Source organism: Malaya genurostris, chromosome 2, assembly GCF_030247185.1.
Source record: "Malaya genurostris strain Urasoe2022 chromosome 2, Malgen_1.1, whole genome shotgun sequence".
NCBI classification, from domain to species: domain Eukaryota; kingdom Metazoa; phylum Arthropoda; class Insecta; order Diptera; family Culicidae; genus Malaya; species Malaya genurostris.
The window spans coordinates 348540085-348567454 of NC_080571.1; the positions used below are offsets into that span (position 1 = coordinate 348540085).

The 27370-nt window shown below is 38.6% G+C and overlaps 4 protein-coding genes across 6 annotated transcripts; 2 read left to right on the forward strand and 2 right to left on the reverse strand.

Annotated features, from left to right (window-relative positions):
- The first annotated feature begins 7788 nt into the window (after positions 1–7788).
- Positions 7789–8480, forward strand: LOC131432060 (ATP synthase subunit g, mitochondrial). Its single transcript, XM_058598108.1, has 3 exons — positions 7789–7911; positions 7974–8036; positions 8116–8480. The coding sequence occupies exons 2-3, from the start codon at positions 7997–7999 to the stop codon at positions 8373–8375; spliced, it is 300 nt and encodes a 99-aa protein (XP_058454091.1). The 5' UTR covers positions 7789–7911; positions 7974–7996; the 3' UTR covers positions 8376–8480.
- LOC131432059 (tubulin-specific chaperone C) lies at positions 8454–9779 on the reverse strand. The gene is made up of 2 exons (XM_058598107.1): positions 9640–9779; positions 8454–9570 (listed from the first exon to the last, which is right to left on the reverse strand). The coding sequence occupies exon 2, from the start codon at positions 9539–9541 to the stop codon at positions 8495–8497; it is 1047 nt and encodes a 348-aa protein (XP_058454090.1). The 5' UTR covers positions 9542–9570; positions 9640–9779; the 3' UTR covers positions 8454–8494.
- Positions 9730–10449, reverse strand: LOC131432061 (protein CEBPZOS). The gene is made up of 2 exons (XM_058598109.1): positions 10168–10449; positions 9730–10042 (listed from the first exon to the last, which is right to left on the reverse strand). Exons 1-2 carry the CDS (start codon positions 10295–10297, stop codon positions 9882–9884), a joined length of 291 nt encoding a protein of 96 aa, XP_058454092.1. The 5' UTR covers positions 10298–10449; the 3' UTR covers positions 9730–9881.
- A 5998-nt stretch (positions 10450–16447) lies between these two features.
- Positions 16448–18791, forward strand: LOC131432062 (cytidine deaminase-like). Of its 3 annotated transcripts, none has more exons than XM_058598112.1 (3): positions 16448–16517; positions 17311–17428; positions 17490–18791. In XM_058598112.1, exons 2-3 carry the CDS (start codon positions 17368–17370, stop codon positions 17894–17896), a joined length of 468 nt encoding a protein of 155 aa, XP_058454095.1. In that variant the 5' UTR covers positions 16448–16517; positions 17311–17367; the 3' UTR covers positions 17897–18791. The 3 variants fall into 3 exon arrangements, with proteins under 3 accessions (XP_058454095.1, XP_058454094.1, XP_058454093.1); XM_058598111.1 differs by lacking the exon at positions 16448–16517 and adding an exon at positions 16587–17130; XM_058598110.1 differs by lacking the exon at positions 16448–16517 and adding an exon at positions 16592–17026 and having other exon boundaries at positions 17490–18790.
- The last annotated feature ends 8579 nt before the right edge of the window (positions 18792–27370 follow it).

The following is a 27370-nucleotide window of genomic DNA, read 5'->3' on the forward strand; positions in this document are numbered from 1 at the left end:
GTTTGGCAACAATAACTGTTTTCCTAAGATTGTTAATCACCCCTTAAAATCACAAATTTTCGTTTTATTCCGATTGAATACGTATGTGATTTAAACGACTTGGGAAAACGAATAAAATGCGTGTTTTACGGATTTTCGCCATACAAGTCTGGCAGGACCATTTTGAATAGGTTCTTCATTTTTAGCGCCTTCGGTTTTTTTTTCATTATCATGTCAATTGTATGGGTGCGCAGTGCTGCTATTTTTGCGCGCACGAATTTGACATTTCTCTCCCCTACTTCTGTATGCGAGATTCGATGTGGACTCGCCTGAGGGCGCCATACTTACAAAAAAGGATGTTGCCAACGATTTGTTCGGGAAATGTTAGAGCTGGATATCTTGTTATCAGGTGTACAACTTTGCTTCCGCCGTTTTTTACCAAAATTAAAAGCTTTTTTGCGAAAAAGTGCTTACAGATGTATTATTCAAAGTATAGTCCGTCGCTAGCGACAACTTACTCTCATCTTTCCGGAAATTTTCGGATCCCGGCTCGAAAAAAGGAGTCCTCTTTTGACGATATCCATGAAGCAATCCATTTTTCCAACTCTTCGAAGGATGTTGATCTGCCAGGCCGTGTGCTATCGAACGGAATAGGTGGAAGTCAGAAAGGGCAACATCTGGGGAATACGGCGTTTCCAGGTACTTTTTGACCACTTTTGCGACGTGAGGCCGAGCATTGTCGTGTTGGAGGATGACTTTGTCATGTCGCTCTTGATATTGTAGCCGTTTTTCTTTTAGAACGCGACTAAGGCGCATCAGTTGCGTTCGGTAGCGATCTCCTGTGATGGTTTCATCCGGTTTTAAGAGCTCGTAGTAAATCACACCGAGCTGATCCCACCAAATACAAATCATAAGCTTGGCGCCGTGAATATTCGGTTTTTAGCTCGACGAAGTAGCATGCCCAGGCTTTCCCCATGATCTTCTGAGTTGAGGATTATCGTATCGAACCCACTTTTCATCACCGGTTACGATTCGATGTAAAACCCCTTACGATTTTGTCTTTGAAGTAGTTGCTCACATACAAATAGACGGGGCTCGATGTCCCTCGGTTTCAACTCGTACGGCACCCAGTTTCCTTCTTTCTGAATCATGCCCAGGGCCTTGAGACGTTTTAAAATGGTTTGCTGACGCACTCCCAATGATTCGGCAAGCTCTTCTTGGGTTTGGCACGAATCTTCATCAAGCAATGCTTCTAGTTGTTCATCTTTGAAGGTTTTTTCTCTTCCACTACCATGTTTGTCTTCGACATCGAAATCACCATTTTAAAACATTGAAACCACTCCCGACACGTTCTTTTATTCAGATCAGCATCACCGTAAGTTTCTAAGAGCATTCGATGCGCTTCAGCTGCATTTTTTTCGAATTGTAACAGAAAAGTAAAACTTCCCGCGAATGGCGAGAATTGGGCACATAAACAGACATTTTCGAGCGTGAATAATACGAAAACAAGAACAATTGTATAAATACTAAACTAAACGTATACTGAAGGCGTTCGAGCAAAAGAAGGAGGTTTCAGTTCGGGATGTGGCCAAAAAAGTGGGCACTTCGAAGTCAAATGTTCTTCGTGCTAAAGAACGTTTGAATCTTCGAACCTATAAGAAGCAGAAACAACCAAAACGTAGTCCGAAACAAGAAGCATCGATCAGGCCGAGGGTTCGAAATCTGTACAATACGATTCTTGCTGGAAATTTGAACTGCATAATCATGGACGACGAAACCTACGTGAAACTCGATTACAAATCCTTGCCGGGACCACAATATTATACGGTGCGAGAAGGGCAAGCTTTCAACCAGTCCAAGACATCGATTGAAGTCGAAACATTTGGTAAGAAAGCTATGGTCTGGCAAGCAATTTGTAGCTGCGGTATGATTTCGAAACCCTTCATCACCACTGCTTCAATGAACAGCGAATTATACATCAAGGAATGTTTACAAAAACGACTTCTACCCATGATTCGAAACCACAAGGATCCTGCTGCCTTCGGACCAGATCGTGATTCTTGCCACTACTCGAAATCAACGGTAGAATGGTATACTACCAAAAATGTCACTTTCGTCCCAAAAGACATGAATCCACCAAATTGCCCACAACTTCGACCAATTGAGGAATTTTATGCATTAACGAAGGCACATTATAGGAAACATGTCTCGGCAGCCGAAACCATTCAACAGTTCGAAAAAGATTGGAAAAAAAGTATCAAAACTTGTCGCCAAGAAGTCTGTACGGAATTTAATGAGGAACGTTCGCAAGAAGGTACGGCAGCTAGTCTACAATGGCTAAGTAGCAAATGTTGAGAATAATATTCTGTTGTTGTAGTCTAATATTATCAGTATATCGAATAAAATTTGATTATCCAACACTTGTGAATTATTTACAACGAAACCAAAGTGCGTCCATACTTTCTGGGACAGTCTTTATTTCGTTTTATTCGAGCTTCTCAACAATTCAGGCGTAAGTTTTTTTTGTTTCGATTATAGAGGTTTTAACCTTAAGGTCATTCATCTCTTCGGCCAGGAAAACTTTCTATGTCCGGGGTTGGGAGTCGAACCCAGGTGGGCTGCGTGAAAGGCATCGACTTACCCATCACGCTTCACCCGTCCCCCAGGCGTAAGTTAATTGTGGTTAGTTAATATCATTACTATAAACTGCATAACATTACATAACTCGTTTTTTCTACAAAAACTAGGGTAACAGAGGTACCACCTCATATATTTTGGCCTACCTAACACACTTTTGGATTTAACCGACGTTAAGTAACCCATATTGCAATTTGAAGCTAATAACATTAGATTACCTATTGGAGAGGTATTTTTCAAAGATAATATAATTTTGGTAGATATTCTTACAAAAAATCAGTTATTAAAATTAGGCAGTCGGATTACGAAAAATTAAGAGGAGGTTGAATTTTCGCAATCATTTTTCAAAAGATATTGCATCTCAAATACGACGTGTTTTGTGTGTGTAATTAAGTAAGTCAACAATTGCACACTATTTGAAGTAAGGATCATGAAAATAAAAGTAACGCCATATTATATAATTAAAAATTACACCATGTTTAAAATAGCTTCCAAATTTTAAGAAAAAATGCATTTTCGTCATGACTTTTATTATTGTGTAAGCTTGCATTGTCAACAATAACTCTCTGCAAAGACGATTATCTTTGATGGTGAATTGTGTTTGTCAACATTATTCAAATATATCTATAAATGCATGCTCAAGTACTTTATTTTATCGTAAGGTTTAAAAAAAATACACTTCATTTGCTAAACCTAGTTTTGGACGGAACTCTCTGAATTCTAGAATCGCGTTGGAATACCGCGATCTACTAGAAAATTCCGCATGGATAAATATTACAAGCAAAAAAAATCAGTTTTGGACCATCTACTGCACTTCGAAGAAACAGAACTGGATTGTCCTTGGCATCTTAGAGCTAAGACTTATTGAATATATCATTGGAAAAAAAAACAGAACTGGATAATTGGATATTAAAAGATTCCCGGAAAGATTTTCCAGTTACTAAGTTAATAAATAATAAGTTCCGGTTAATAAATAGAGCGTTGTTTTTTTCTTCTTACATAAGATTTACTTTCTGTGTTATCTACAGATAGCGCACGGTTTAATTACCTCATGAGCTTGCATATTCTTGGGCGATTCGCATTGCAGAGACTTGGGCGATTCGCATTGTTCAGATGCCTAAACCCGACTCCTCTGGTAGAAGGTAAAAGTTAAGTTACTAAAAGATTTCTCCTTGCCTAAATGACCCTCTGTCACGTCTCTCATTTTCCGTTCTATATATTCACATCCTTGCTCTCTCTTGAGTACTATCATTCTATAATTTTCATTTTCTGTTTCTACAAAAATGGTCTCTGGTTAGGTGAATATCGCATAAAAAGAAAAAAACTTGCATATTATGTTTAATATTCGTGAAGTATCACAATGTTACAGAACTGGATACACGACTCGATATTCGGATTTGGTTCAAGCAAGTGTTAGTGATTTTGAAAGAAGATGGGCTCTCTGTCCAATTGTTCTTACTTCACGTCGTAGATTCCAATATGTAGCGATACCTTTTTTGCATTTAAATACAATGTTGCTCATATTCTTCGTATAACAAATTCATTCGTCCATCTTCAGTGCGCATATCATATATTACTCACACCTGCACAACGTTGAACTATTCACTGCACAAAAGAGAGAAGGGTGAAAATGAATAAGCAATAATCGTAGAGAATCTGAATTTACTAATACACTCTTCGCTGCTGGTATACATCGTGCATGTTCGTTTTATACATTCGTTCATTTATTTTACTCTTCAAATTGGTTCCAATAGCGTCATTGCGATGATCGTTGGATTCTATTCTTCGCGAAGCATTCTTCATCTTATAAATTCATCATAGCGCGTTGGGTAGCAGCAATGAGAGAGTGCTGGGATATAGTTCATCACATATACGGGGGGAACGTCTTAATTTGCTTGTTTCAATGACAGCACGAACGATCATCGCGAATGAAATTTTGACGATGATCGCTGCATGAATATTCGTTACATATTCGCCTTAAGCAAAGACATCATAGTAACAAGATATCCAGCTCTCACATTTCCCGAACAAATCATTGGCAACATCCTTTTTTGCGAGCATGACGCCCTCAGGCGAGTCTGCATCGAATCTCGTACATAGAAGTAGGGGAAATAAATGTCAAATTCGAGCGTGCAACAATAGCAGCACTGCGCACCCATACAATTGACATGATATGTTGAATGTGATGCCGTGCGAAGTCGTTGCTGAACTGAAGATTGATTTCGCTCTAAGCTGACAGGGTCTGCCTTAAGTCATTTGAGGGTATGCTCAATGCAAATGACTGCAAGGAATACAGGGTCCGGCACTCGAAGTGTAACCAATTAAAAAGGCCATAAATTCAGTTTGGTAAATTACTTTTACTTAATTCAAAGTACAAAATGTGTAAAAATAATACAAAATTCAGAATCAATTCACTTTTGCTCGATATGACCACCTTTTGCCTTGACTTGATGACTTGAGAGAGCGAAGGAGTTGCTTCGTTTGGACGAATGTGACTTGCAGGTATTTTGGCCCAGTCGCGGACAATAACTTTTTTCAGCGCCTCGAGACTGGTGTATCTTTTAGCTCGGACTTTGCTCTCCAAAATGGCCCAAAGAGAATAATCCATTGGATTCGCATCTGGTGAATTCGAGAGCCATTGTGTGGACGTGATGAAGTTCGGAACTTTGTTTTTCAGCCATTCTTGGTTCACTCGAGCTTTGTGAGACGGTGCCGAGTCCTGCTGAAACGTCCATGGTCTGCCACCGAAATGTTTGTCTGCCCACGGCTTCAAAGCAACCTCCAGAATACTTTCCCGATAATATGTCGCATTTACCTTGACGCCAGGCTCGATGAAAACGATTGGAGAGCGCCCATCTGCGGTTACAGCGGCCCAAACCATTATCTGTTGCGGGTGCTGCCTCCTGGTGGCTAATCGATGACTCAAATTCTCGTATGAACGGTCGGTCAAGTAAACTCTATCGTTTTGAGAGTTTACGAATTGCTCAATTGGAAAAATTTTCTCGTCAGAAAATACAATGTTCGGAAATTGACCGCTTTCGGCCAAACGAAGCAACTCCTTCGCTCTCTCAAGTCATCAAGTCAAGGCAAAAGGTGGTCATATCGAGCAAAAGTGAATTGATTCTGAATTTTGTATTATTTTTACACATTTTGTACTTTGAATTAAGTAGAAGTAATTTTCCAAACTGAATTTATGGCCTTTTTAATTGGTTACACTTCGAGTGCCGGACCCTGTAGATCTTCATGCGAGCGTCGCCTTCGTTCGCACCCGAATGTACGGACAAGTCCGAATATCAGAGCGATTATCGAACAAAGGCGAAGGGAAACGAACGATGATCATTGGCGTTCGTCGAATTTTTTTATATTCAAGCAACATTCCTTAATAGACAGATTGAAAAATTACGTGCTGCGTTCAGCTGAATTGGAGATTACCGGTTTTGTTCTATTGATAAATAGAATAGCTTTGCAGTCAAGCTATAGCCTAATTTTAAAGTAGGAATGATTTATTTTAATTAAAAAGATCATTTTTTAAAGTGGGCGAAAATATAAATGATCCATTTATACTATGGCCAAAATATAAATGAGGTGGCGTAAATAAACAAAAAAACATGATATTTATAATCGTTTATCACGAATACAGTTTCGATGGTTTTATGTCACAATATGTTTCATATAATACAAAAATTGTGTATTAGTAATCTCTATATGAGATTTTATCATAGTGTATGGAATTAATACATGAATTTCACAATATTCTGCAATTGCTTCCTAAAGCGGGCCAAAATACCTCTGTTACCCTATTACATTTCCACTGTGTTTTCCCTAGCATTTTCAAGACTTTTAGGGACTCATTGGCAGTGTGTGATCGATTTCGGAAATCTGTGTAATTTCTAAAATCAGAACTGCATACTAAGTATTTGATTAAGCTGCGAACCAGGGGTGGAACCATGTAAGGTGATAAGTGACTATCACCTCTTGGTGATAACGAGGTGATCACCAGAATGTTTGGAATCACCGAAGGTGATCACTTTTACTATCACCATCACCGGTGATTGAGCCAACTTCACTCCATTTATCACTTGTAAAGAAACGTCAATTTTTCAGAAGTAAAATATGAATGTGGCGTATACCGTTGATATTAGGAGGAGTAACATATGAAAGTGGCGTATACCCATATAATATTTTAAAATCTAAATTTTTATTCCTATAGTTTTCAATCCTTTTCATTAATTCGAGTCATGTTTATCAATGATGATTTGTATGGATCGAAGAGTAACGTTGAAAAAAATTGCCTGCGCACAAACAAATAAAAAAAATCACTTGTTGGTTTAATTTAGCGCCGATTTTTATTTTTCAATGGAAATCAATGTCACAGTCAATTCTTTGGGATAAATTTGCTAGCTTTGAAATGACACGAATTGTTAGATCTTCTTGATGTTTCACAACGAATGGCATTCCTCTCGAATGAGAAAGATCCGTTAAATAATTTCTTGTATAGTTTTCATTCACTTTACGATTATTCTACTGAAAATGTTAGCATAGTTTTTTTATGTTACGTTATGTGCAACAGGAGATGTCTACATTCATAAACTTATCACTTTTCCAGAAAGCAATTTATCTTTGATTTTACGAATACCCCAATGATATTCCTTCAAATAATAATTATAACATAAATGAATTGATTTAATTGATAAATACTACCGTTCATTCTATGAATTCTTTAAACTATATAAACTAAGTTACTTTTCATTTTGGTATTTAATTTTGACACAATATGAGTACGAATTTCATTAAAAATTATCCTCTCCGACCAATATTGGTAGGTTATTTTTATATCAGTGGCTTAAAATTCACCTAACGGACAATAATTTATAAAGCCACTTCTCAAAAAATCAAATCACTACTGAAAGTGATAACTAAATTGCTATCACCTCCATTTTGACATGAAGGTGAATAAATCGTGGTGACTATCACCTTACGTAATGCCAACGTTTGATAGTGATGTTAGCCTCTCAGCAGTGGTGACAGAACTTGGTGATTATCACCTTACGTGATTCCAAATTTTCAAAAGTGATAATCACTTGGTGATAATCACCTTACATGATTCCACCCCTGGCATCCTTGCAAAAAACTACACATTCATTTCAATGATTAATTTACGTTCATTGTAATATTCTTACTCCTCAAAATCACTGTTCACTATAAGTTCATCGTTTCGTTGTGACATTGACATTTCGCTATCTTTTTCGCTCGTGTACTGTTGGTTCAATTTTTCCGAAGTGACGGATCTGCAATGTATGTTTCCGTAAGATTTCATCGAATTTATGCCTAATTGAAGTTTGTTTCGATCATTCCAGCACAACAATATCCATTTTGAACTATGGCTGCTTTAGCAAACAAGGGATCTGCACTGGTATCGAGTAAGCATCGCACACCATTTTGAGAATAAATCTCAATGGCTACTGGCTAGGTTACATAATTTACGATGTACATTTCCAGCTCTGCTGACCCAGGCCCGACCAAAATTCAACGTTTTTCTTAAATATGCCAAAGTAGAACTCACGCCGCCAACCCCAGGAGATATCCCGGCTATTCGAAATGGCATTGCCCGGATCATCTCTGGAGCTCGCACCGGAGCATGGAAAAACCTGACCGTCAAAGAGGCATGGTTAAACTCGCTAGTTACGGCAGAGGTGTTTTTCTGGTTCTATGTAGGCGAGTGCATTGGCAAGCGTCATCTCGTTGGTTATAAAGTTTGAACGAATTTAGTGGAAAACAATTTGAGTTAGTTGCAATCGATAGCCAGGACATCGGCATAAAAGAAGAAAGTACACAAATACATACTACAAAAAGCGAAGCGAAAAGCCTTTTTTATCTATTATTCATCGCTGTTAGATAGATTATAAGTTATTTGATGCTGGCTTTGAAACAAGTTCCAGTTGGTGATGACTTGATCATCCTTCAGAATGGACCAATTCGGGGATGGTTTGTCCGTGGCAAGCCAGTCGAAATCATCTAATTCATTCCAATTATTAGCTGCTTTGTCCAAACCAGATTTCTCCAGGTCATTATGAAATTCGTCGTAGCTCATATTGTATTCGGCCACCTGAATCTGTCTGCAATCCTCAATAATAGCGCGGGATGTTACTTTCAGATATAAATCGCAGTTCTTCGAACGATGACATCGCAGTTGCTGACAAGCAACTACAAATTTACAATCGACGCAATCATCCAGAAAAATTGACCTCGACGTTGGCCCGCAAAATACTAGGCAATTTTTAAGCTTGGAAAATTGCAACGAACCTGAATGCCCTTCCAGCCGAACTATGCAGTTGCATAAATCTGATCCCGTAATTGTTTGATCGTTGACTGCAGCACGAGATAGCTTAATTAATTCGTTCCGCCTTCCCGAGAAAGTCCACTTCATACGGTCTTCCGCAGTTTCAACGCTTGCTGCATTCGCAGCTTTGCCAATAGCATATCGTCCGTCTTGACTGTTTTTAACCGTCTTCTTACTCTTGAACCCAAACTTTTTCTTGGGAATATGTTCGTTTTTCAACGTGTCCAATCGTTTGCAAAGCTCATTGATCGTATTCTGACACACCTTGATTTTGTACTCGTGAAGAAAGAACGTCGACGTGGACAGATATCGTTGCAGATTAAAAATATCCTTTTGGACATTTTCGAAAATGACGGCTTTGCCGCTGTCAATCGTTACTACCGTATCCAAGTTGTTACTGATTTTCTTAACCTCTTGTTCGAACGATGCATCAAAATATTCAATAGCTTCTGATTCGTCCGCATCTTTCTGACGTTCTAACTTCGCAGATTCAATTTGATTTTTGCGCTCCTTGTGCCGTCTATCAAGAAGGTCAGTTATTTTCTCCTTTTCGCTAAATCCACCGTGTTCCGTTAGTTCTGACATGTCTACGTTTTATACTAACGATGTAAAACCTGTAAAACAAAAATTGGAAATATGAAATTTTCTTGCTCATTTGCATGTCATGTTGACAGAAATCATACTAGCTTGCTATTATTATTCCTTTTTCTTTTGTAAATAGATAGGGTCCTTATTCTCAGCTGCTTCTTTCAATTTTTGCATAAACAAGGCTTTCTGGCCAGTTGCTTGCCCAGAACTAGCTTGCTTTTGCTTGATTTCGTCGATTTTTGCCTGACTAGGTTTAGTAATTTCTAGCAGCACGTATCCAATTCCACCGAAGACTGCTAGATAAACTGCGGATTTGATGTACACATTCATCGTTTATTTACTTGCTAGTCGTAGCGGTGGCAGCAAGGGAAGCCTTTTCTTGCTTCCAGACCAGCTCGTCGTGATTGCGAATTGTTTTGTCGCCGCTTAGGTACTCGCCCAGCTGGTAATAGTTTTCCAAAATCGAGGGATAATTCTCCTTTATGTAATGTCGAAAATCTACACCAAAAAAATTTAAAATAACAATAAATCAATGTCAGAATTTAAAAGGAATTGTTTGTCTCTTTTTCCACAGGTAGAGTTAAATCTTACCCGCAGCGAATAATTCAGTCGTCCTTACATACCTCTATTTGTGTTGAGTCTTTGCCACCCAGCGTAGGTGACAGCGAAACCTAATACTTCGATAGCGAGCAAGATCGTAGCTGATTTTTTTATAAACCTCTTATAACCGGGACGTGCATTCTTGTACAACATATCTATCGAACAAAAACCTCCGGCATGGGAAGCTGTTTTACGACGAAAGGCTGCCAAGGAAACCGAATACCGCACAATGCACAGACACAGACCAGAACAGTCGTACAAAACGTATGGCGATGATGATTCACGTACGTCACACAATCTCGAAAGAAAAGACGAGAACCAAAAAAACGTGCGAAATGAATATCGCCCGAATATCTTCCAGATTCATTTTACACGCTGCCAAAAAACATCTCAATATTGAGTGCTTCTAACTAATCTAGTGGGTATGTGCTGAGACAAGATGAGAAGCGGCTCTTACACGAGAATTATAAATGTCATTTTAATGACTACATTTCAATTTTGTATAGAAAATTCATCATTACTGCCCTTACACGTTCATTAAAAATGACATTACTCGTTAGTGATCGTTTTTTTTTTGTTTCGATTATAGAGGTTTTAACCTTAAGGTCATTCACCTCTTCGGGCCAGAAAAACTTTCTGACCCTATGTGCGGGGTTGGGAATCGAACCCAGGTGGGCTGCGTGAAAGGCATCGACTTACCCATTACGCTACACCCGTCCCCCCGTTAGTGATCGTGTAGTGCATACTCGATAGCTGGATTACCGCATAATTAAAAATGGCAACTGGTACAGTTCAAATTATATAAAAATCATTAGCATCATTTGTTATGGTATATTTTGGATTCAATGATAACATGGTTTTCGTTCAACGTTGTACACAGATGATATGATTTGTTGTTTTGTTATAGTATATGGTTATTTTATGATATGTTGTAACAACACTTCTGGAACCATCCCACTTGAATTCACTATGGCTATTATCGATGTAATATAGTTTTGTATGGCTTCATTTTATAATGCTCCAGCCACTTACAGTAATAAATGAGCGAATTTTAAAGTTCTATTTGGAGTGAAAAGCCTTGGTATTACATTCCTGTAGTGGAATTTGACCTTCTGTTTCAACAAACTTCGCAGCCGATTCAGAATGTACAGACACATTGCATGGCTGGTGCTACGACTCTAGTGACACTACCAATCTTTCCAGGTCGGGGCTCGAACATACGACAACTGGTTTGTAAGAACAGTGTCTTATGCATTAGGTTTTGCACGATGACCACTCGAATGAATTACTAATGAACTGCCGATGAATCAAGTTCACCATTTATCAGCTATCAGTGGTTTGTTTACATATCTATTAGGTTTTGCACGATGACGACATAAATGAATTGCCGATGAATCAAGTTCATCTTTGACAGTTGCCGTGTACTTGTTTTGTTTTGCGACTGCAAGTTAAAAATTGAAAAAATGACGAAAAAGTGTCTGTTGAAAACGTATTCCACAGTGAAAATAACTAAAAAGATTGCCCTGTATGTGTTTCCAGCATCTAGGAGCGATATATGTATGAATCTGTTGAGTGTGAGGCGACTTGCAATTTTTACATTCGACCGATGAACTTCTGATGAATTTTTAAACTGTAAACAAGTACACGTCGACTGTCAAAAAAAGTTCATTCTGTTCATTTTTGTGAGGTTATGTCATGTTCGTGCAAAACCTAATTAGGTTTTGCACGAACATGACATAACCTCACAAAAATGAACAAAACGACAGTCGAGGTGTACTTGTTTACACTTTAAAAGTTCATCAGAAGTTCATCGTTGGAATGTAAAAATTGCAAGTCGCCTCACACTCAACAGATTCATACATAAATCGCTCCTTGATGCTGGAAACACATACAGCGCAATCTTTTTAGTTATTTTCACTGTGGAATACGTTTTTAACAGGCACTTTTTCATAATTTTTTCAAATTTCAACTTGCAGTCGCAAAACAAAACAAGTACACGGCAACTGTCAAAGATGAACTTGATTTATCGGCAGTTCATTTGTGTCGTCAAAGTGCAAAACCTAATTAGGTTTTTTACCGTCACTGCTAACCTCAATCGGATGAACATATTTTGACAGTTCAGCAGTACTGTTTGTAAACAGAAATTTCTTTTGTTTGTTTATTGACAAATTGGATCAGACCATTTACGATCCGTATCGCCTAAATAAAGTTTAAAAACATTTGTTCACGATTGAATACGGATCGTTTTTGATATTTATTAAACAAAAGTGACTAGTTGCAAAGTGTAAAGATGATTGTTTTAGATGTGCTCTTCGATTTTTGTTTAAGCTTGTTTGTAAACAGTACCGCTGAACTGTCAAGGATGAATACTTGTTCATTTGTGTCGTCACGATAAAAAACCTAATTAGGTTTTTTATCGTGACGACACAAATGAACAAGTATTCATCCTTGACAGTTCACCGGTACTGTTTACAAACAAGCTTAAACAAAAATCGAAGAGCACATCTAAAACAATCATCTTCACACTTTGCAACTAGACACTTTAATTTAATAAATATCAAAAACGAACCGTATTCAATCGTGAACAAATGTTTTAAAACTTTATTTAGGCGATATGGACCGTAAATGGTCTGATCCAATTTGTCAATAAACAAACAAAAGAAATCTCTGTTTACAAACAGTACTGCTGAACTGTCAAAATGTGTTCATCCGATTGAGGTTAGCAGTGACGGTAAAAAACCTAATTGAACCGACAACCCTATTTGGAGTAAGGCCAACTTGATTATTCTAATTCACATTTAGAGTAACTCTATCTTCTACGGAACATAAGATCTACTTTTTCTAACCAAATATAGCAGCAATACATTATGACCTATCATACGCATTGTTAAATGTAAATATTGTACTCATTGCTTCTCGTATATATTGAGCTTATGAATACTCCGGACCAATTCAGAGTCTTGGATTACAGCTACATGTTCGATTTGATATTTTTTTTATTAGTTCGTCGAATAGATAAAATGTATTATTTTGTCCCAACTCTACATCACACACGAGGATCATTTGTCACTTGTCACAAACCCGAAGAATCTACTATTGAGATTTGCAATTTCTGAAAAGTGCAACATATTATGAGGAGGAACTAATGACTAACTCAAGTGCAACTATAGCTCAATTGGATAAAGCGGCAGGTCTTCTCTAGGATATAATCAAATTCATTAGATTTACATTCATCGGTAGAGTGGAAATCAACATTAAACAAAGGAAACGGAAGCAACACAAAACATTTATAATGATTTTTCCTATCCCTTTTGACACTATCGATGAAACAGTTGGATGAGTACGCTCAAACAATTTTGAATAGTATTTTGCTGTAAAACGATAACAGAACAATACTACAAATGGTTGAAGTGGTGATTAGAAATCAGAGTGTAGACAAATATATATTGTGGTACTGAAACTCACTGAACGAGAGTAATGCTAAAATGGAATGTAAACAAGCAATTTCTTTTATCGTTTCTGCTAAGAATTCTTCGAGAAAATTACCATTTTTGTATGGTTACGTTACTTAAGGTCTGAGGACAGAGGGTCGCGTATTGAGTTTTAAATCGACCACGTGGCTCGCTCAATTCCCTTTGCGCATCGTTTTTCTCTTGTACTCTCTCGTATATGAGCAAACTGTACCGGGTTGCCAGCATACATTTTATTATTTTGATGAGAAGTTTTATCACATTAATCTATCGTATGGGTTAAACATTACATGGATTCCAATGAACAATGGAAAAATATTCAACTTTCACAAAGATTGAATGTCTGTGTGGTTGGCAGCCTTATCGAGCCAATTTTATTTCTCTCTCCTTTTTCAAAATGCTACCAGGAAACCAAAGCGAAAAAAATGGAGGATGCATTGAAACTGACTTTGTTTCACAGAAAAATACAAGACTTTATTTTTATCGCGATAACATATATGTTTTTATGTACTAATCGCATCTAAACTAAATTATCTAGACTTTGCACTGTAGATTTATGATACAAGCTTTCAAAGCCGAGATATTCGATGAACAAGTAGAGGTATGCATTTCCGAGCGTTCCAATTTTCAGAAGTTCTTCAGTCAGAAAAAAATACAATGAATCATTCTGAAAATTTCACAGAATATTCTCAACTAAATTTCGAAGACATTGTCAGGTGGGTTTTTCTATATTCTGCACCATTTCCAAGAAAATTTAATTAAAAATGGGAAAATAGCAAAAAAACCTACCACTTTACGGTACTGCATTCAGCCCTTGACAGCCTATTCGGTATATTGTAAAATTGGGTATCCAGGAGAATCGTATGCAACAAAACTATACCATCTAGACAAATGTCTAGTGGACGAAGCCGCGGTCTCTACCTAGCAACGTTCCTATAAACGTATCAACGATATTGGAAATCCGCAGCTGTGTCGTGCTTTGCTGGACTGCGGTTCACAAGTGAATCTTCTCATTGAAAGAACGGCATCTTTGTTACGAGTAAAACATAAATTTATCGATATGAAAGTTATGGGTGTCGACGGTACCAAGACTAGGGTAACCAGTTCGGTAAACGTGGAGGTATATTCTCAAAGAAATCAATCTTTAATCAATATGGAATGACTTGTTATTTTACGGGAACGATTCCTTCAAACTACAAAAACATTTCGCATTGGCCGATACCAACGGATCAAGAACTGGTAGATCCAGAATTAAATCGCCCACAAGGAGTGGACTTGTTGATCGGAATAAGACATTTCTTTGGTTTACTGAAAACAGGTAAAGTCAAACTTGCCGATGAACTGCTATATTGATTAGAAACCGTATATGGATAGGTCGTTGGTGGTCTCATAAATCCAGTGGTTGGCAGTACAGTCTGATAATGATCGTTGCTGTGTGGAATTTCCCAAGAGAGAATCGCCAGTTGACAATTATCGCAGAAAATCGAATCGATGCTTCAACTTGATGATTCTCATACTAGGTTGCAATATTTCAAAACACTTGTGTGGAGCATTCACACACATTTTCATAGACACAAAGGTTATATGCACAAAGTTTAAATAAGCGGCAATAGTAAAATGATTCTATCGCAATTAGGTTTTTTACCGTCGCTGCTAACCTCAATCGGATGAACACATTTTGACAGTTCAGCAGTACTGTTTGTAAACAGAGATTTTTTTGTTTGTCTGTTGACAAATTTGATGAGACCATTTACGGTTCATATAGCCTAAATAGAATTTTGTGCACTATTGGATATGATTTGTTTTTGAGATTTATTAAATAAAAGTGACTAGTTGCAAAATGTAAAGATGATTGTTTAAGATGTTTTCTTCGATTTTTGTTTAAGCTTGTTTGTAAACAGTACCGCTGAACTGTCAAGGATAAATGCTTGTTCATTTGTGACGTCATGATAAAAAATCTAATTATCAACTGCCTGTATAGAATCGGATCGCGAAACGAGAATAAGCGACCGCTTGTTGCTTCAGAGAGGAACCCCACAGCAGTGTGCTAACCTATGATTCTCAGAAATGTCATCGAGAGAAACTCGCTCTCGCACTGGTGTCGATTCTATGTTAAATGAGCCATGCCGAGTTTTTGTTGTTGCGATGATATCCGTCTCTCTTTGATGGTACTGAATCAATCGTGTGAGGAGTTGCCAGTGAGCGTTCTTTGATACGATGAAAGCCATCCTTGGTTGCAGCGTCTTTTTTTTAGCGAATCACTCATTAATACAATTAGCACTTGATGAAGGCCATGCTCATCCCCTGACAGCAGGGATAGTGAAGAACGATTTTTACATCGATGATGTGCTTACGGGAGCTGAAACATTGGAGAAACTAGTAGCGGTTCGTAAAGATCTGGATGTACTTCTTAGCAAAGGTGGTTTTACACTGCATAAGTGGTGTTCGAACTCTGCCCAATTTCCAGACAACATTCCAGAGCATCAACAAGAGAAGCAGGTATTATTTGAACAAAATGGTATGAACCGTTCAATGGAAAATGGGACGGGTAATAGCTGTTCACCCGGGTAAGGGTTCTTCCATTGGACGAGGGCGATACGAATCACGGATCTTATTGAACCCCGAGGAGTTCAATGGCGGGGAAGATGTTCAGTCCTAAAGAAAGACAAATATTTAGGTGAAAAAGAAAACCATAATTAGGTTAATACCGGGTCTAAATAAACCTTATAAAATGAAATGCTCAGTCGTCAAAGAACCTGGCAGCACGTCTTTCAAAAATGATTTTTATTGACTATGACTAATACGCATTCATGCATTTCCGTTTCCTTTCTTATAGAGAAAAAGTTTAGTTGAACAAAGAACGTTGAATATAGCCACGCATTTTTCTGATATCGCTACACCAGGTATACCTATTTTTGACCTCTACACCGCAATATAGATATGTTCTCCTAAAATACCGATAATTAACTGATCATACAGATAAATACCAATTTTGGGTTTAAGCTAGGATAGACTTGAGAAAAAATTGTCGCCTTTTTTTGCTCACCTAACTGACCCCCGGTGACATTTTCCTGGTACTTCTGTAGCAGAGTCTGTAATACCGATATGGTTCAGATAGATTTTTATGCCGAAAACAGATTTTTGGAAAAATGACCTGGCAACGCTGATAACTTCACAAGAATGTAAATAAATGTTGCATGCAGGGAGGGCGATAAATTCAACTGGTGTTATGTAACAGTACCCCGAAACTGCTGATACTGATGTAAACAATACCCTGAAACTGCTGATAAATATGCAAATATTTGTGTAGCCATCTGTGATAACATTTTCGAATAAAAAGCTTCTTCCTTTCTGTCAGCTCTGTTTGGCTAGGTCAACATCGATGTCGCAAATTAAAAAGGCAAACTGAACGGTGAGTTGTAGTGCAAAACGATACAGCATCTAGGTATTCGCCAACTTGACCTTGTCGTTTGATTTTGCAAAATAACTATCAGTAGACTGGTTTGGTTGCTATAGGTAATAAGCAGATCTGTAGTTTGATTGATTGCTCCAAATGCATTCTAGGGAAAATGATTTCTTGATGTGACGATGTGATACTGAAGTTTTCAGATCTTTTTGGAAATGAAAAAAACTGCGCTAACCAATGTTTTGAGCTTTCCTTTTTAAAATAATCTTAAATTGTATTTTTTCATGCAGGTGGCTATTAAAACTGCAAAGTTTGTTTCATATACTAAATAAATTTAAACAAAGAAAATGAATAACAATCTGAACGGAACGGTGGACGGAGAAACGATTGTGGAATTTACTTCGCTCGGTAAGTATGATGAGTGTTTTGAGATAAAGTACCTACATTTAAACATTCTTATTTGTTTTAGAATCGAATGTACACCAATTAATTGAGGCAGCGATTCAAGTGCGTAAAAATGCCTACTGTCCGTACAGTAATTTCGCAGTAGGAGCAGCCTTGAGGACGACAACCGGAGAGATCTTCACCGGGTGTAACGTCGAGAATGGCACATTTGGGCCAAGTGTTTGTGCTGAACGAACGGCTATTTGCAAAGCCGTCAGCGAAGGTTTTCGCGAATACGCAGCCCTGGCGGTAGTCGGTTTCCAGGAGAAACAGTTCACAACCCCTTGCGGGACCTGTCGGCAGACGCTGTCCGAGTTCTGTCGCCGCGATATTCCGGTGTACCTTGCCAAACCAGCCCCGGCTAGGGTTATGGTAACATCCCTATACAAACTACTACCGCACGCATTTTTTCCCACCTTCCTGGATAATTGATCTTTATGCACCATTGTTAACACTGACAGAAGATAACTTGTTCTACCTCCAAATCAATCACGAGGCTAAGATGTAATGAGATGTAATTAGTTTCGCATTGACAGGTTGCATCTCTTAAATGAAACCCAAATATATACAGTTTTTTGTTGATTCAAAGTGCGCATTCGGTGTGCATAAATAATATAACCTTTACGATTCTGTACTACTTTAAAGTCATAGCTAGTGTCACGAGAAATATTTTGAATGTAATTAACTCTACCAATTTCAATAACACCTCAAAACTATACATTTCTACTTTGTTTCTAAATGTGTATCATTGCATAAATGAAGTCAGTAGATTTCAATACAAACAATAGTTATGAAACGATTTTCGATATTCGCTAATTGCTATATAAATTAAACTAAATGTATCAAGTCCAAACGCTTCAAAAATTTTTTCAACTAAATCGTAGTACAACGAAAATTTTCATTCGTCATGTTTTAATTTCTCTACATACCTGTTATTTCGTGTAATTCGATCGGTGTTGTGTGTTGAAAAAGTATAGTTAAAATCGGACTTAAATAAAGTAATAAATTAAATAGTTTTGTTAGTGTTAATTTCAAAAAGTTGAAATAAGAATTAAGTTGATCTTATTATTTATGATTTACAAAAAAAAATGTAAAATACCACGTCGTTACATTCGTTACATATAATTTAACTAGCGTCAATTTTTTTTGTTAAGCAAAATACACAATTGAATTTCAACGATTGACTACAAAAGCTATAGAGAAATCCTTCAAGAATAATTGTGCCCGTAGACAATATAGACAAAATAACAAACCGTTCAAAGTTCTGTGCCGAATTAAAATTAAACTTTTCGTCTTCACATTCAAAAGTGATGGAGTTGTGTTCAACTTTTCTGGAAATAAAACGACCTGATATTGTGTATTTATACCCCTGGAATCGGAAGTCATCATTATTATAAACCTGAATACAAGTGGATAGATTTATAAAATCAAGAAATTGTAATACTTTCTTCGGAAATGGAGGCGAAATTCTGGTTTTAACATTACGATGGATCCGTTTCGTTCTGCGTTATCATTTAGAGTTTTAGATAAATTGAAAATGAGTTTCACATCAGGACCGCTTTTACAGAGGGGCAGTGGGGGCAAGTTTTCTAGCACTTACCTTACCTAACAGCTATAGGCCTGGGGTGTCCTTTGCTGTATCAAGCATACGTCTCCACATAACTCGGTCCATGGCTGCTCGTCGCCAGCCACTCAAGGCACGGATGCTTCTGAGATCACCCTCCACTTGATCGATCCACCTTTCTCGCTGCGCTCCTCTTCTTCGGATTAGATTCAAGAACCATTTCACTGGGCTGTCGTCCGACATCCTTATGACATGCCCAGCCCATCGTAGACGTCCGATTTTAGCTGTCCGTACGATAGGTGGTTCTCCTAGCAGCTGTTGCAATTCGTGATTCATACGCCGTCTCCACGTTCCGTCGTCCATCTGCACTCCGCCATAGATGGTCCTCAGTACCTTTCTTTCAAAAACACTGAGGGCGCGTTGGTCCTCTGCCAACATAGTCCAGGTCTCGTGGCCATAGAGAACAACCGGTCTAATGAGCGTTTTGTAGATGGTCAATTTCGTGCTTTTCACGATCGGAGGGTTTTTCTGAGTCCAAAGTACGCACGATTGCCTGCCAAAATACGTCTATGGATTTCTCTGCTGGTGTCATTGTCGGCGGTCACCAGTGAGCCCAAATGCACGAACTCGTCAACCACCTCGATATCGTCACCGTCTATCAATATTCGTGGTGGAAGGCGTAGTGTTTCTTCTCTAGAGCCTCTTTCTCTCATGTATTTTGTTTTCGACGCATTTATGGCCAGTCCGATACGCCTAGCTTCATCTTTCAGTCCGATGTAGGTTTCCATCATCTTCTCAAGGTTACGTGTCACAATATCAATATCGTCAGCGAAGCCAAAAAATTGTACGGACTTTCGGAAGATCGTGCCACTCGTGCCGATCCTCGCTCTTCGAATCACACCTTCCAGGGCAATATTGAACAAGATACAAGAAAGTCCATCACCTTGACGTAACCCTCTCCGAGATTCGAAGGGACTCGAGAGCGTCCCAGATACTCGGACGTAGCACATCACTCTATCCATCGTTGCTTTGGCCAATCGCGTCAGTTTATCCGGGAAACCGTATTCGTGCATTATCTGCCATAGCTGTTCTCGATCGATTGCGTCGTATGTCGCCTTGAAGTCAATGGTGATGCGTGGGTACGTTGTATTCACGACACTTCTGGAGTACTTGTCTTATCGCGAATATGTGATCCGTAGTGGCGCGGGCTCCAGTAAATCCCGCTTGGTACGGCCCTACGAATTCCTTAGCTATTGGCGATAGACGACGGCAAAGGATTTGGGAGAGTACCTTGTAGGCGGCGTTCAGCAATGTGATTGCGCGGTAATTGCAACAGTCTAGCTTATCGCCTTTTTTGTAGACGGGACATACCACTCCATCCTTCCATTCCTGCGGTAGAATCTACTCCTCCCAAATCCTAGAAATCACCCAGTGCAGCGCTCTAGCCAGTGCCTCTCCTCCATGTTTGAGCAGCTCGCCTGGCAACTGGTCATTGCCCATAGCTTTGTTGTTCCTCAGCTTGCCGATCTCCTCACTTATCTTCGACAGATCAGGGGCTGGGAATCTGTCGTCGGCTGAGCGTGCACCCAGATTGATTCCTGTACCGTTCTCTGTATCTTGTACTTCGCCATTCAGATGCTCGTCAAAGTACTGCTTCCACCTGTCGATAACCTCACGTTCGTTCGTGAGAAGGCTACCACTGGTATCTCTGCACACTTCGGCCTGTGGCGTGTAGCCTCTACGTGAGCGGTTCACCTTCACATAGAACTTCCGTGTGTCATTTGCGCGCTGTTCCATCGCTTCGCGATCTTGGTCTTCCTGGTGGCGCTTTTTCTTCCGGAAAACCGTGTTCTGTCTGTTCCGCGCCTGTCTGTATCGTTCCTCGTTCGCTCTAGTGCGGTGTTGCAGCATCCTCGCCCTTGCTGCATTCTTCTCTTCGAACCAGTCATTTCCTCGATTCGATAACCTCGTACCTAGAACGGTTGCAGCAGTGCTACTCACGGCGGACCTTATGTTCCTAGCTGTCGTAGGTTCGTTCCAGCTGCGCGTAGAATGGTTCATTCTCGTCATCGGGTCTCGTCTCATTGCACGTTGATGATGCTGTAATTGAAGAAACGGCCCTTGATCTTCAATACGCACATTCTATCACTGATTGGCTGCCACCCAATCATGCGCTGGCGCATTTTGCCCAACACTACAAATCCCGTTCCCAGAACGTTGGTTGTGTCACAGCTCTGGTAGAAGGTAGCCGCTCGACGGCTACTTTTCCACACCTCCTGTCCCATCCAACAATGTTCCTGCAGTGCTACGACATCGAAGCCGCGGATTTATAGCTCATCATGCAGCATTCGGTCGTATCCCGGGAAGCCAAGCGATTTGCAGTTCCATGTGCCAAGCTTCCAATCGTAGTCCTTTGTTCGTTGCGTAGGTCTTTGCTGATTATTCCGTGTCGTATTTCTTTCTTGATCGTACGTAACATGTGTTTTCCGGGTGGCTTGTTAGGCCTGCACCAACCTCCTGTCTCGCCGGAGGGCCATCGTGTCCGCACTGTTTAGAGTCCCACACTGACACAAGGACAGTAATCAGCCGCTCCTAACATGGAGAACAGACGCTGTTTCGAGCCGCCCCAACATGGAGAACAGACGCTCGGGTAGGCTCGCTCTCTGTAAAGAGAAGGCAAGCCCCCCCCCCCCCCCACCCCTTTATCAGCATACGAGGTCCCACCGAGGTTTGTTACCCGATCTTTCCTATGGTTACTCGTATCCCAGCCGGCACCGCGGGAAGGTAGGGATAGGACTTACTGGACAAGAGGCTAAAAATAACATTGGAGCCTGACTTGCGCATTGTCCAGTCGTTTACCAACCAGTTGTTCACAAAAAACCGGCATGGTTAATTTAACATAGAATTGACACCAGTGCGAGAGCGAATTTTTCTCTCGATGACCCGTCTGAGCATCACAGGTTACCACGTTTCTGTGGGGATTCGCTGATTCTCGTTTTGCGATCCGATTATATATGGGCAGTGGATAATTGCGATAGAATCATTTTACTATTGCCGCTTATTCTAACTATGTGCATATAACCTTTGTATAAATTGTGTCTATGAAAAGGCGCTTGCTGGCCAATGACAGCAAAACGATCTCTTTATATTGCTTTGCCGTAGCCAAAACGTGACGTTCTGAACTCGAGCATTTTTTCTTGTTTCCTTATATTACATTTTGGTGGGGAAAGGGCTCCAATCAGCTTTTTACAGCCCTGTCCAAAATGTATTGCCCTCCCCGTTAGTTTGTATCAGGCCGAATTAGCGCATGCGCGCCATATAAACGCCTCTTTCAATATGAGGAAATTTTATTATTACCCAACAGTTTTTATTATTCATTTATGTTGGTTTTCTTACCTTTGGTCATAGTTATATTCTGTTTTACCTTAATTTCAGTGTTCTATTCAGCTGTGATTCGTAAGTGTCTTTTGTTGTCATTTTTCACTCCGTACTTTTGCTGGCATGTTATGTTGTTTCCTTAAATGTAAAAGTTAGTTGTATGCAGTGGTGTTTATGTTCTTACCAATATTCTTTTCTAATTCTTTCAGCTTTTTCGTATTTCTTGTTCCTCATCCAATCATTCGTTTCCAAAAAAAAATATTAGTGTTTCTTTGATCTTTGTAGAGCAGCTCATCATGGTTTGACGGATAAGAACTGAGGACATGCGTTTTTATTTAAATGATATTATTACCACTTGGGTTTTGTTACACGGACGCAACAAAGCTATTGAAATCCATAAGAAACATTTATGATATTTCGCTGCAAGTTTCCAATATGGAAATCATAAGTCGATCTTATGATCTTCAGAAAAATATTTTCATTGTCCTACTTATGGATTTCATAAATCATACTTATGAAGTTCGTTAGGTAGACTTATGATTATTATTATGATTGATTTACTTATGATTAATATTTATTTACATATTGCATAATCCCTACTTATGAAATTCATCGCTACATCGCTATCTTATGGTTTTCATAACTGATTTCCTTGGTGAATATATGTATAACTGAAAAACACTTAAAATTTTCATGATACAGAATTTATTCTTCACATTGTTTATTTGTTTACAAAAACCGCACCTACCTACTACAAAAAATCTTCTTTTTGTCTGAATAGATAATGATTTCCTGTTTCGTGGATAGCAAATGATGGATTTCTGCATGGATGGATTTAAGTCATGTAAAAACGAGTCCGAATTAACAAAAGCTTCCGATTTCTGGATGTTTTCTTCCTCCACAAACGCAACATTTTCTAAATGCTCTGTCATGCATAAACAAGGTGTTACTATCATGAAATAAAATAATTAATAGAGACTTACATTTCTTTTCTTTCAATCCGCAATCCAATTCCAAACAATTTCTGAATGAACTGGATATTTTGAAGCTAACGAATTTAGTTCTTCATCTCCACAGGCAATCAACTCTATCAATTGTAATTTCGAATTATGAAAAAGTGTTTTGCACGCTTCACATGGTGCGCTTTGCACAAAGTTTCGAAACAAAACAACGGTGTCTTCGTTTTCCATTTTTATGGTTTGACTGTTCTTATAAGGAATGACATTTTCACAAGGTAGACTGTTAAAAAAATCATAAATTGTGTTTTAAGTAATGTATATGTCTTTGATATGAATTTCATAAGTCATGCTTATAAAGTTCATATGCGTGCTTACTAAATGCATAAGTCTTCGATGAAATCAAAATTGTTCTGGTTCATAAGTCACAACTTATGAAATTATTAAGTTTATTTTCTTCGGTGTAGTATTGCTACAGCATGTTCACATTTCGTTATCTTCGGTTGATCCTTGACAGCATTACCATCCGCTCAGACACTTTAGAACATCTGGTGTACACTGACTCACAATCGAAATGCATCACAACCAATTTGATACAACGCACCCGAGGGAACGGTATAATGTATATTGTACACACAAAAAACACATACATACACACAGGCACACACGCATACACACATGCATACATACCTACATGTATTCCACAAGCAGGCATCACAACATTGAGTTACTATTTCTATTCTAATAGATTCTAACTAAAATTTGTGTGCCTTTAGTCATCTCAATAGTAGAGTCACCATGTTATTTTACCGATTACTCGACTTTCAATAAGTTTATTGTGATAAAATCGAATACAAAATCTTTACCTCGTCTGTAAGAAGCAATGGCGTATAAAAGTAGTTCGGAAATGGTTCAATACTGCTATTTTAACGAAGCAAAATGCTCCAAATTTCATGTTACTCTTGAAATTGATCTATCAAAAAGAGATAACAGATCTCACTCTAACTAGTGGTTCTCGTATATGAAATGACTAATGGATTTGAGATGAATGGGGGTACCGTTACCCAATTTCTATCTCTTTTAATGGTCGATCGTTAGTCCTGACCTGAAACGATGGCCTTTATTACCATTCTTGCATGCTTACACTTACATGCTTACTCTTACACTTCACTCACACATCATCCCACCCATCAGGTCCCAAACGATACATCCTCACAATATAAACTGGATGAACATCGTTTGACAGCTATCAGTGGTTTGCTCATTGGTTCGGTCATTATTATTAGTTCATTCTATTCTACAATATTCTATTTCATTCCACAGTATTCCATGGTACACAAACCACCAATAAACGTCAAAGATGGACTCGATTTACCGTTCATTTATTGTCATCATGTGAAACCCAATTGGGATACGTTTACTCTACTTAATTCTCACTTCTCACTGGTAATAAGGGCCGGTAGTATGAAAATAAAACATAAAAAAGAGCTCAGTTAAGCCCTACCGGCCTCTCCAACCCCGGATGTTGGAGCGTAATGCAATCAACATCTTATTCAAGTCGTTCCATATATTATTCATTTAATTCAATTATGAAACTAAATGCTGTAACGCATATCTTTATCAAATTGTAACGCTAATTGATTGTATGTGATGATGTTTGCAATACCGTCAAGCCCACCAACCAATGGGAGGGAACTCGAGCATTTTTTCTTGTGCAGTGGAATTGCGTGTATTTATACTCATCTCATATACATCCAACTTAAAATTTCAAGTGTCTTTTCAATGCACATGAGTAACTACACATAATCAAGAAAAGAAGGAATTGCTCAACTCAGCTCTGATATTTGTTGTTTTCGCTGTCACGTCACGCTCTGTGAGTACTTGTATGCACACCTTCAAGCGAGGCTTCAGTGGCATATGCTTATGGTAGTTGAAAACAAATTGCTGTCTCAGTTGCACCGTCGAAGCGGTTTTATTGATGAAGTTATTGACAAATTTACTTGCCATACAGAGCGCCGAATTCTTCTATTGCAACGATGATGCGAAATAAGTTCAATAAAAAAAAAATCCCGTCCAAAAGTACATTATTTCCTTGTATTGAAAAACACAAACTAATATCCATTCCTCAAACTTTAGTGTTCATTTACAACGAAATGGTACATATGATTTCATACCACATAAGCAACGCAAAAGCCGTAAATTTTAAAACGAGGCGCCACTGGTAGTAACCAATTTACCACCGCAAGGTTACTGTGATATCCTACGTGAATCGCAGGAGTGGTCGATATTGATAGGGTAAAGTGTTATAATATGCCCCCATTGAGAAAACATTAAGATATTATTTAATTTATTGATTTACACCCCGATTCTGCAATCCGACGGATTTGTGATACGAACGAGTCTACACTTTCGTTCGAGTTCGAATTTTGCATTCTTTATTCCGTTCGACTTGTATGATTCGATCGACTCTCGTTCGGGAACACTTGAAATTTCCTTATCCTTATAGTTTTCTTATATTACATTTTGGTGAGGAAAGGGTTCCAATCAGCTTTACAGCCCTGGCCAAAATGTATTGCCCTCCCCGATAGTTTGTATCAGGCCGAGCTGACTCACAATCGAAATGTAGAATGTAGAATGGTAATAAAGCGAGCGAGAATGGTAATAAATAATGTATATTATACACACACGCATACATACCTACATGCATTCCATCAGCAAGCATCACAACATTGAATTACTATTTTTATCCTAATAGATTCCAACTAAAATTAGTGTGTCATCTCATTAGTAGAGTCACCATGTTATTTTACCGATTACTCGACTTTCTATAAATGAAGCGATAACATCAAATACAAAATCTTTGCCTCGTCTCTAAAAAGCAATAGCGCATAAAAATAGTTCGGAAATGGTTCCATACATGGTTACAATGGTTTTAGCGACGCAAAATGCTCCAAATTTCATGTTACTCTTGAAGTTAATCTATCAAACAGAGATAACAGATTTCACCATAACAAATGGTTCTCGTATATGAAATGACTAATGGATTTGAGATGAATGGGGGTACAGTTACCCAATTTCTATCTCTTCCAATGGTCGATCGTTAGTCCTGAGCTGAAACGGTGGCCTTTATTACCATTCTTGCATGCAGTTACTCTTACACTTCACTCACACATCATCCCACGCATCAGGTCCCAAACGATACATCCTCACAATACAAACTGGATGAACATCGTTTGACAGCTATCAGTGGTTTGTCCATTGGTTAAGTCATTATTATTTCGTTCTATTCTACAATATTTTATCTCCTTCCACAGTAATCCATTGTACACAAACCACCAATAAACGTCAAATATGAACAGGATTTACCGTTCATTTGTTGTCATCGTGTGAAACCCAATTGGGATACGTTCACTCCACTTAATTTCCACTTCACACTGGTAATAAGGGCCGGTAGTATGAAAATAAAACATAAAAAAGAGCTATCCTTTTTGAATCTGCACTGAAGAAATTACCGAAAAAATCAGGAATGTTTCGCAATAATCGAAAGAGAAAGTAAACAAAGAGAATCTCAGATTGTTACATTCGTCGTTTTAAACATTTTATACAGATTTGTCTTATTGCATTGAAGTAGATGCACACGTTTAATGTCAAGACGCATTTGCTCCTTAAGCAAACCTTCAAGTTCTCGTATCGAAGGTCGAGTTTTGCACTGCTTGAAGTCAACAATAATTGTATTCTTTCGTGTCAGCGGTAGCTTTTGTTCGTTTGGTTTACTCATTTTCGAGGTCGTACTATTGTTCACTTCACAATACTGTACTTGGTTTCTTCCGTCCCGAACGTAAGCGGTTTTGTTTTATCGACTGACTTGGATGAGATGTGAAAGCGAACTGGTTTCCGAGCTTTTGTCAATTTACATAATAAATGTGTCAGGTTTTCTTAGCGCAACCCTGTATAATGGATGGCAAATATTTTATGACCGATAAGAGAGGTTACGTATCACACTTCAGA

Bases quoted from the DNA above. Each gene is read 5' to 3' on its own strand.
- LOC131432059 (XM_058598107.1), bottom strand. From the start codon at position 9,541: ATGTCAGAACTAACGGAACACGGTGGATTTAGCGAAAAGGAGAAAATA.
- LOC131432060 (XM_058598108.1), top strand. From the start codon at position 7,997: ATGGCTGCTTTAGCAAACAAGGGATCTGCACTGGTATCGA. The intron at 8,037-8,115 runs GTAAGCATCGCA...GTACATTTCCAG, and splicing joins GGGATCTGCACTGGTATCGA to CTCTGCTGACCCAGGCCCGA.
- LOC131432062 (XM_058598112.1), top strand. From the start codon at position 17,368: ATGAATAACAATCTGAACGGAACGGTGGACGGAGAAACGATTGTGGAA. The intron at 17,429-17,489 runs GTAAGTATGATG...TATTTGTTTTAG, and splicing joins TGTGGAATTTACTTCGCTCG to AATCGAATGTACACCAATTA.
- LOC131432061 (XM_058598109.1), bottom strand. From the start codon at position 10,297: ATGTTGTACAAGAATGCACGTCCCGGTTATAAGAGGTTTATAAAAAAA. The intron at 10,043-10,167 runs GTATGTAAGGAC...TTTTTGGTGTAG, and splicing joins AAGACTCAACACAAATAGAG to ATTTTCGACATTACATAAAG.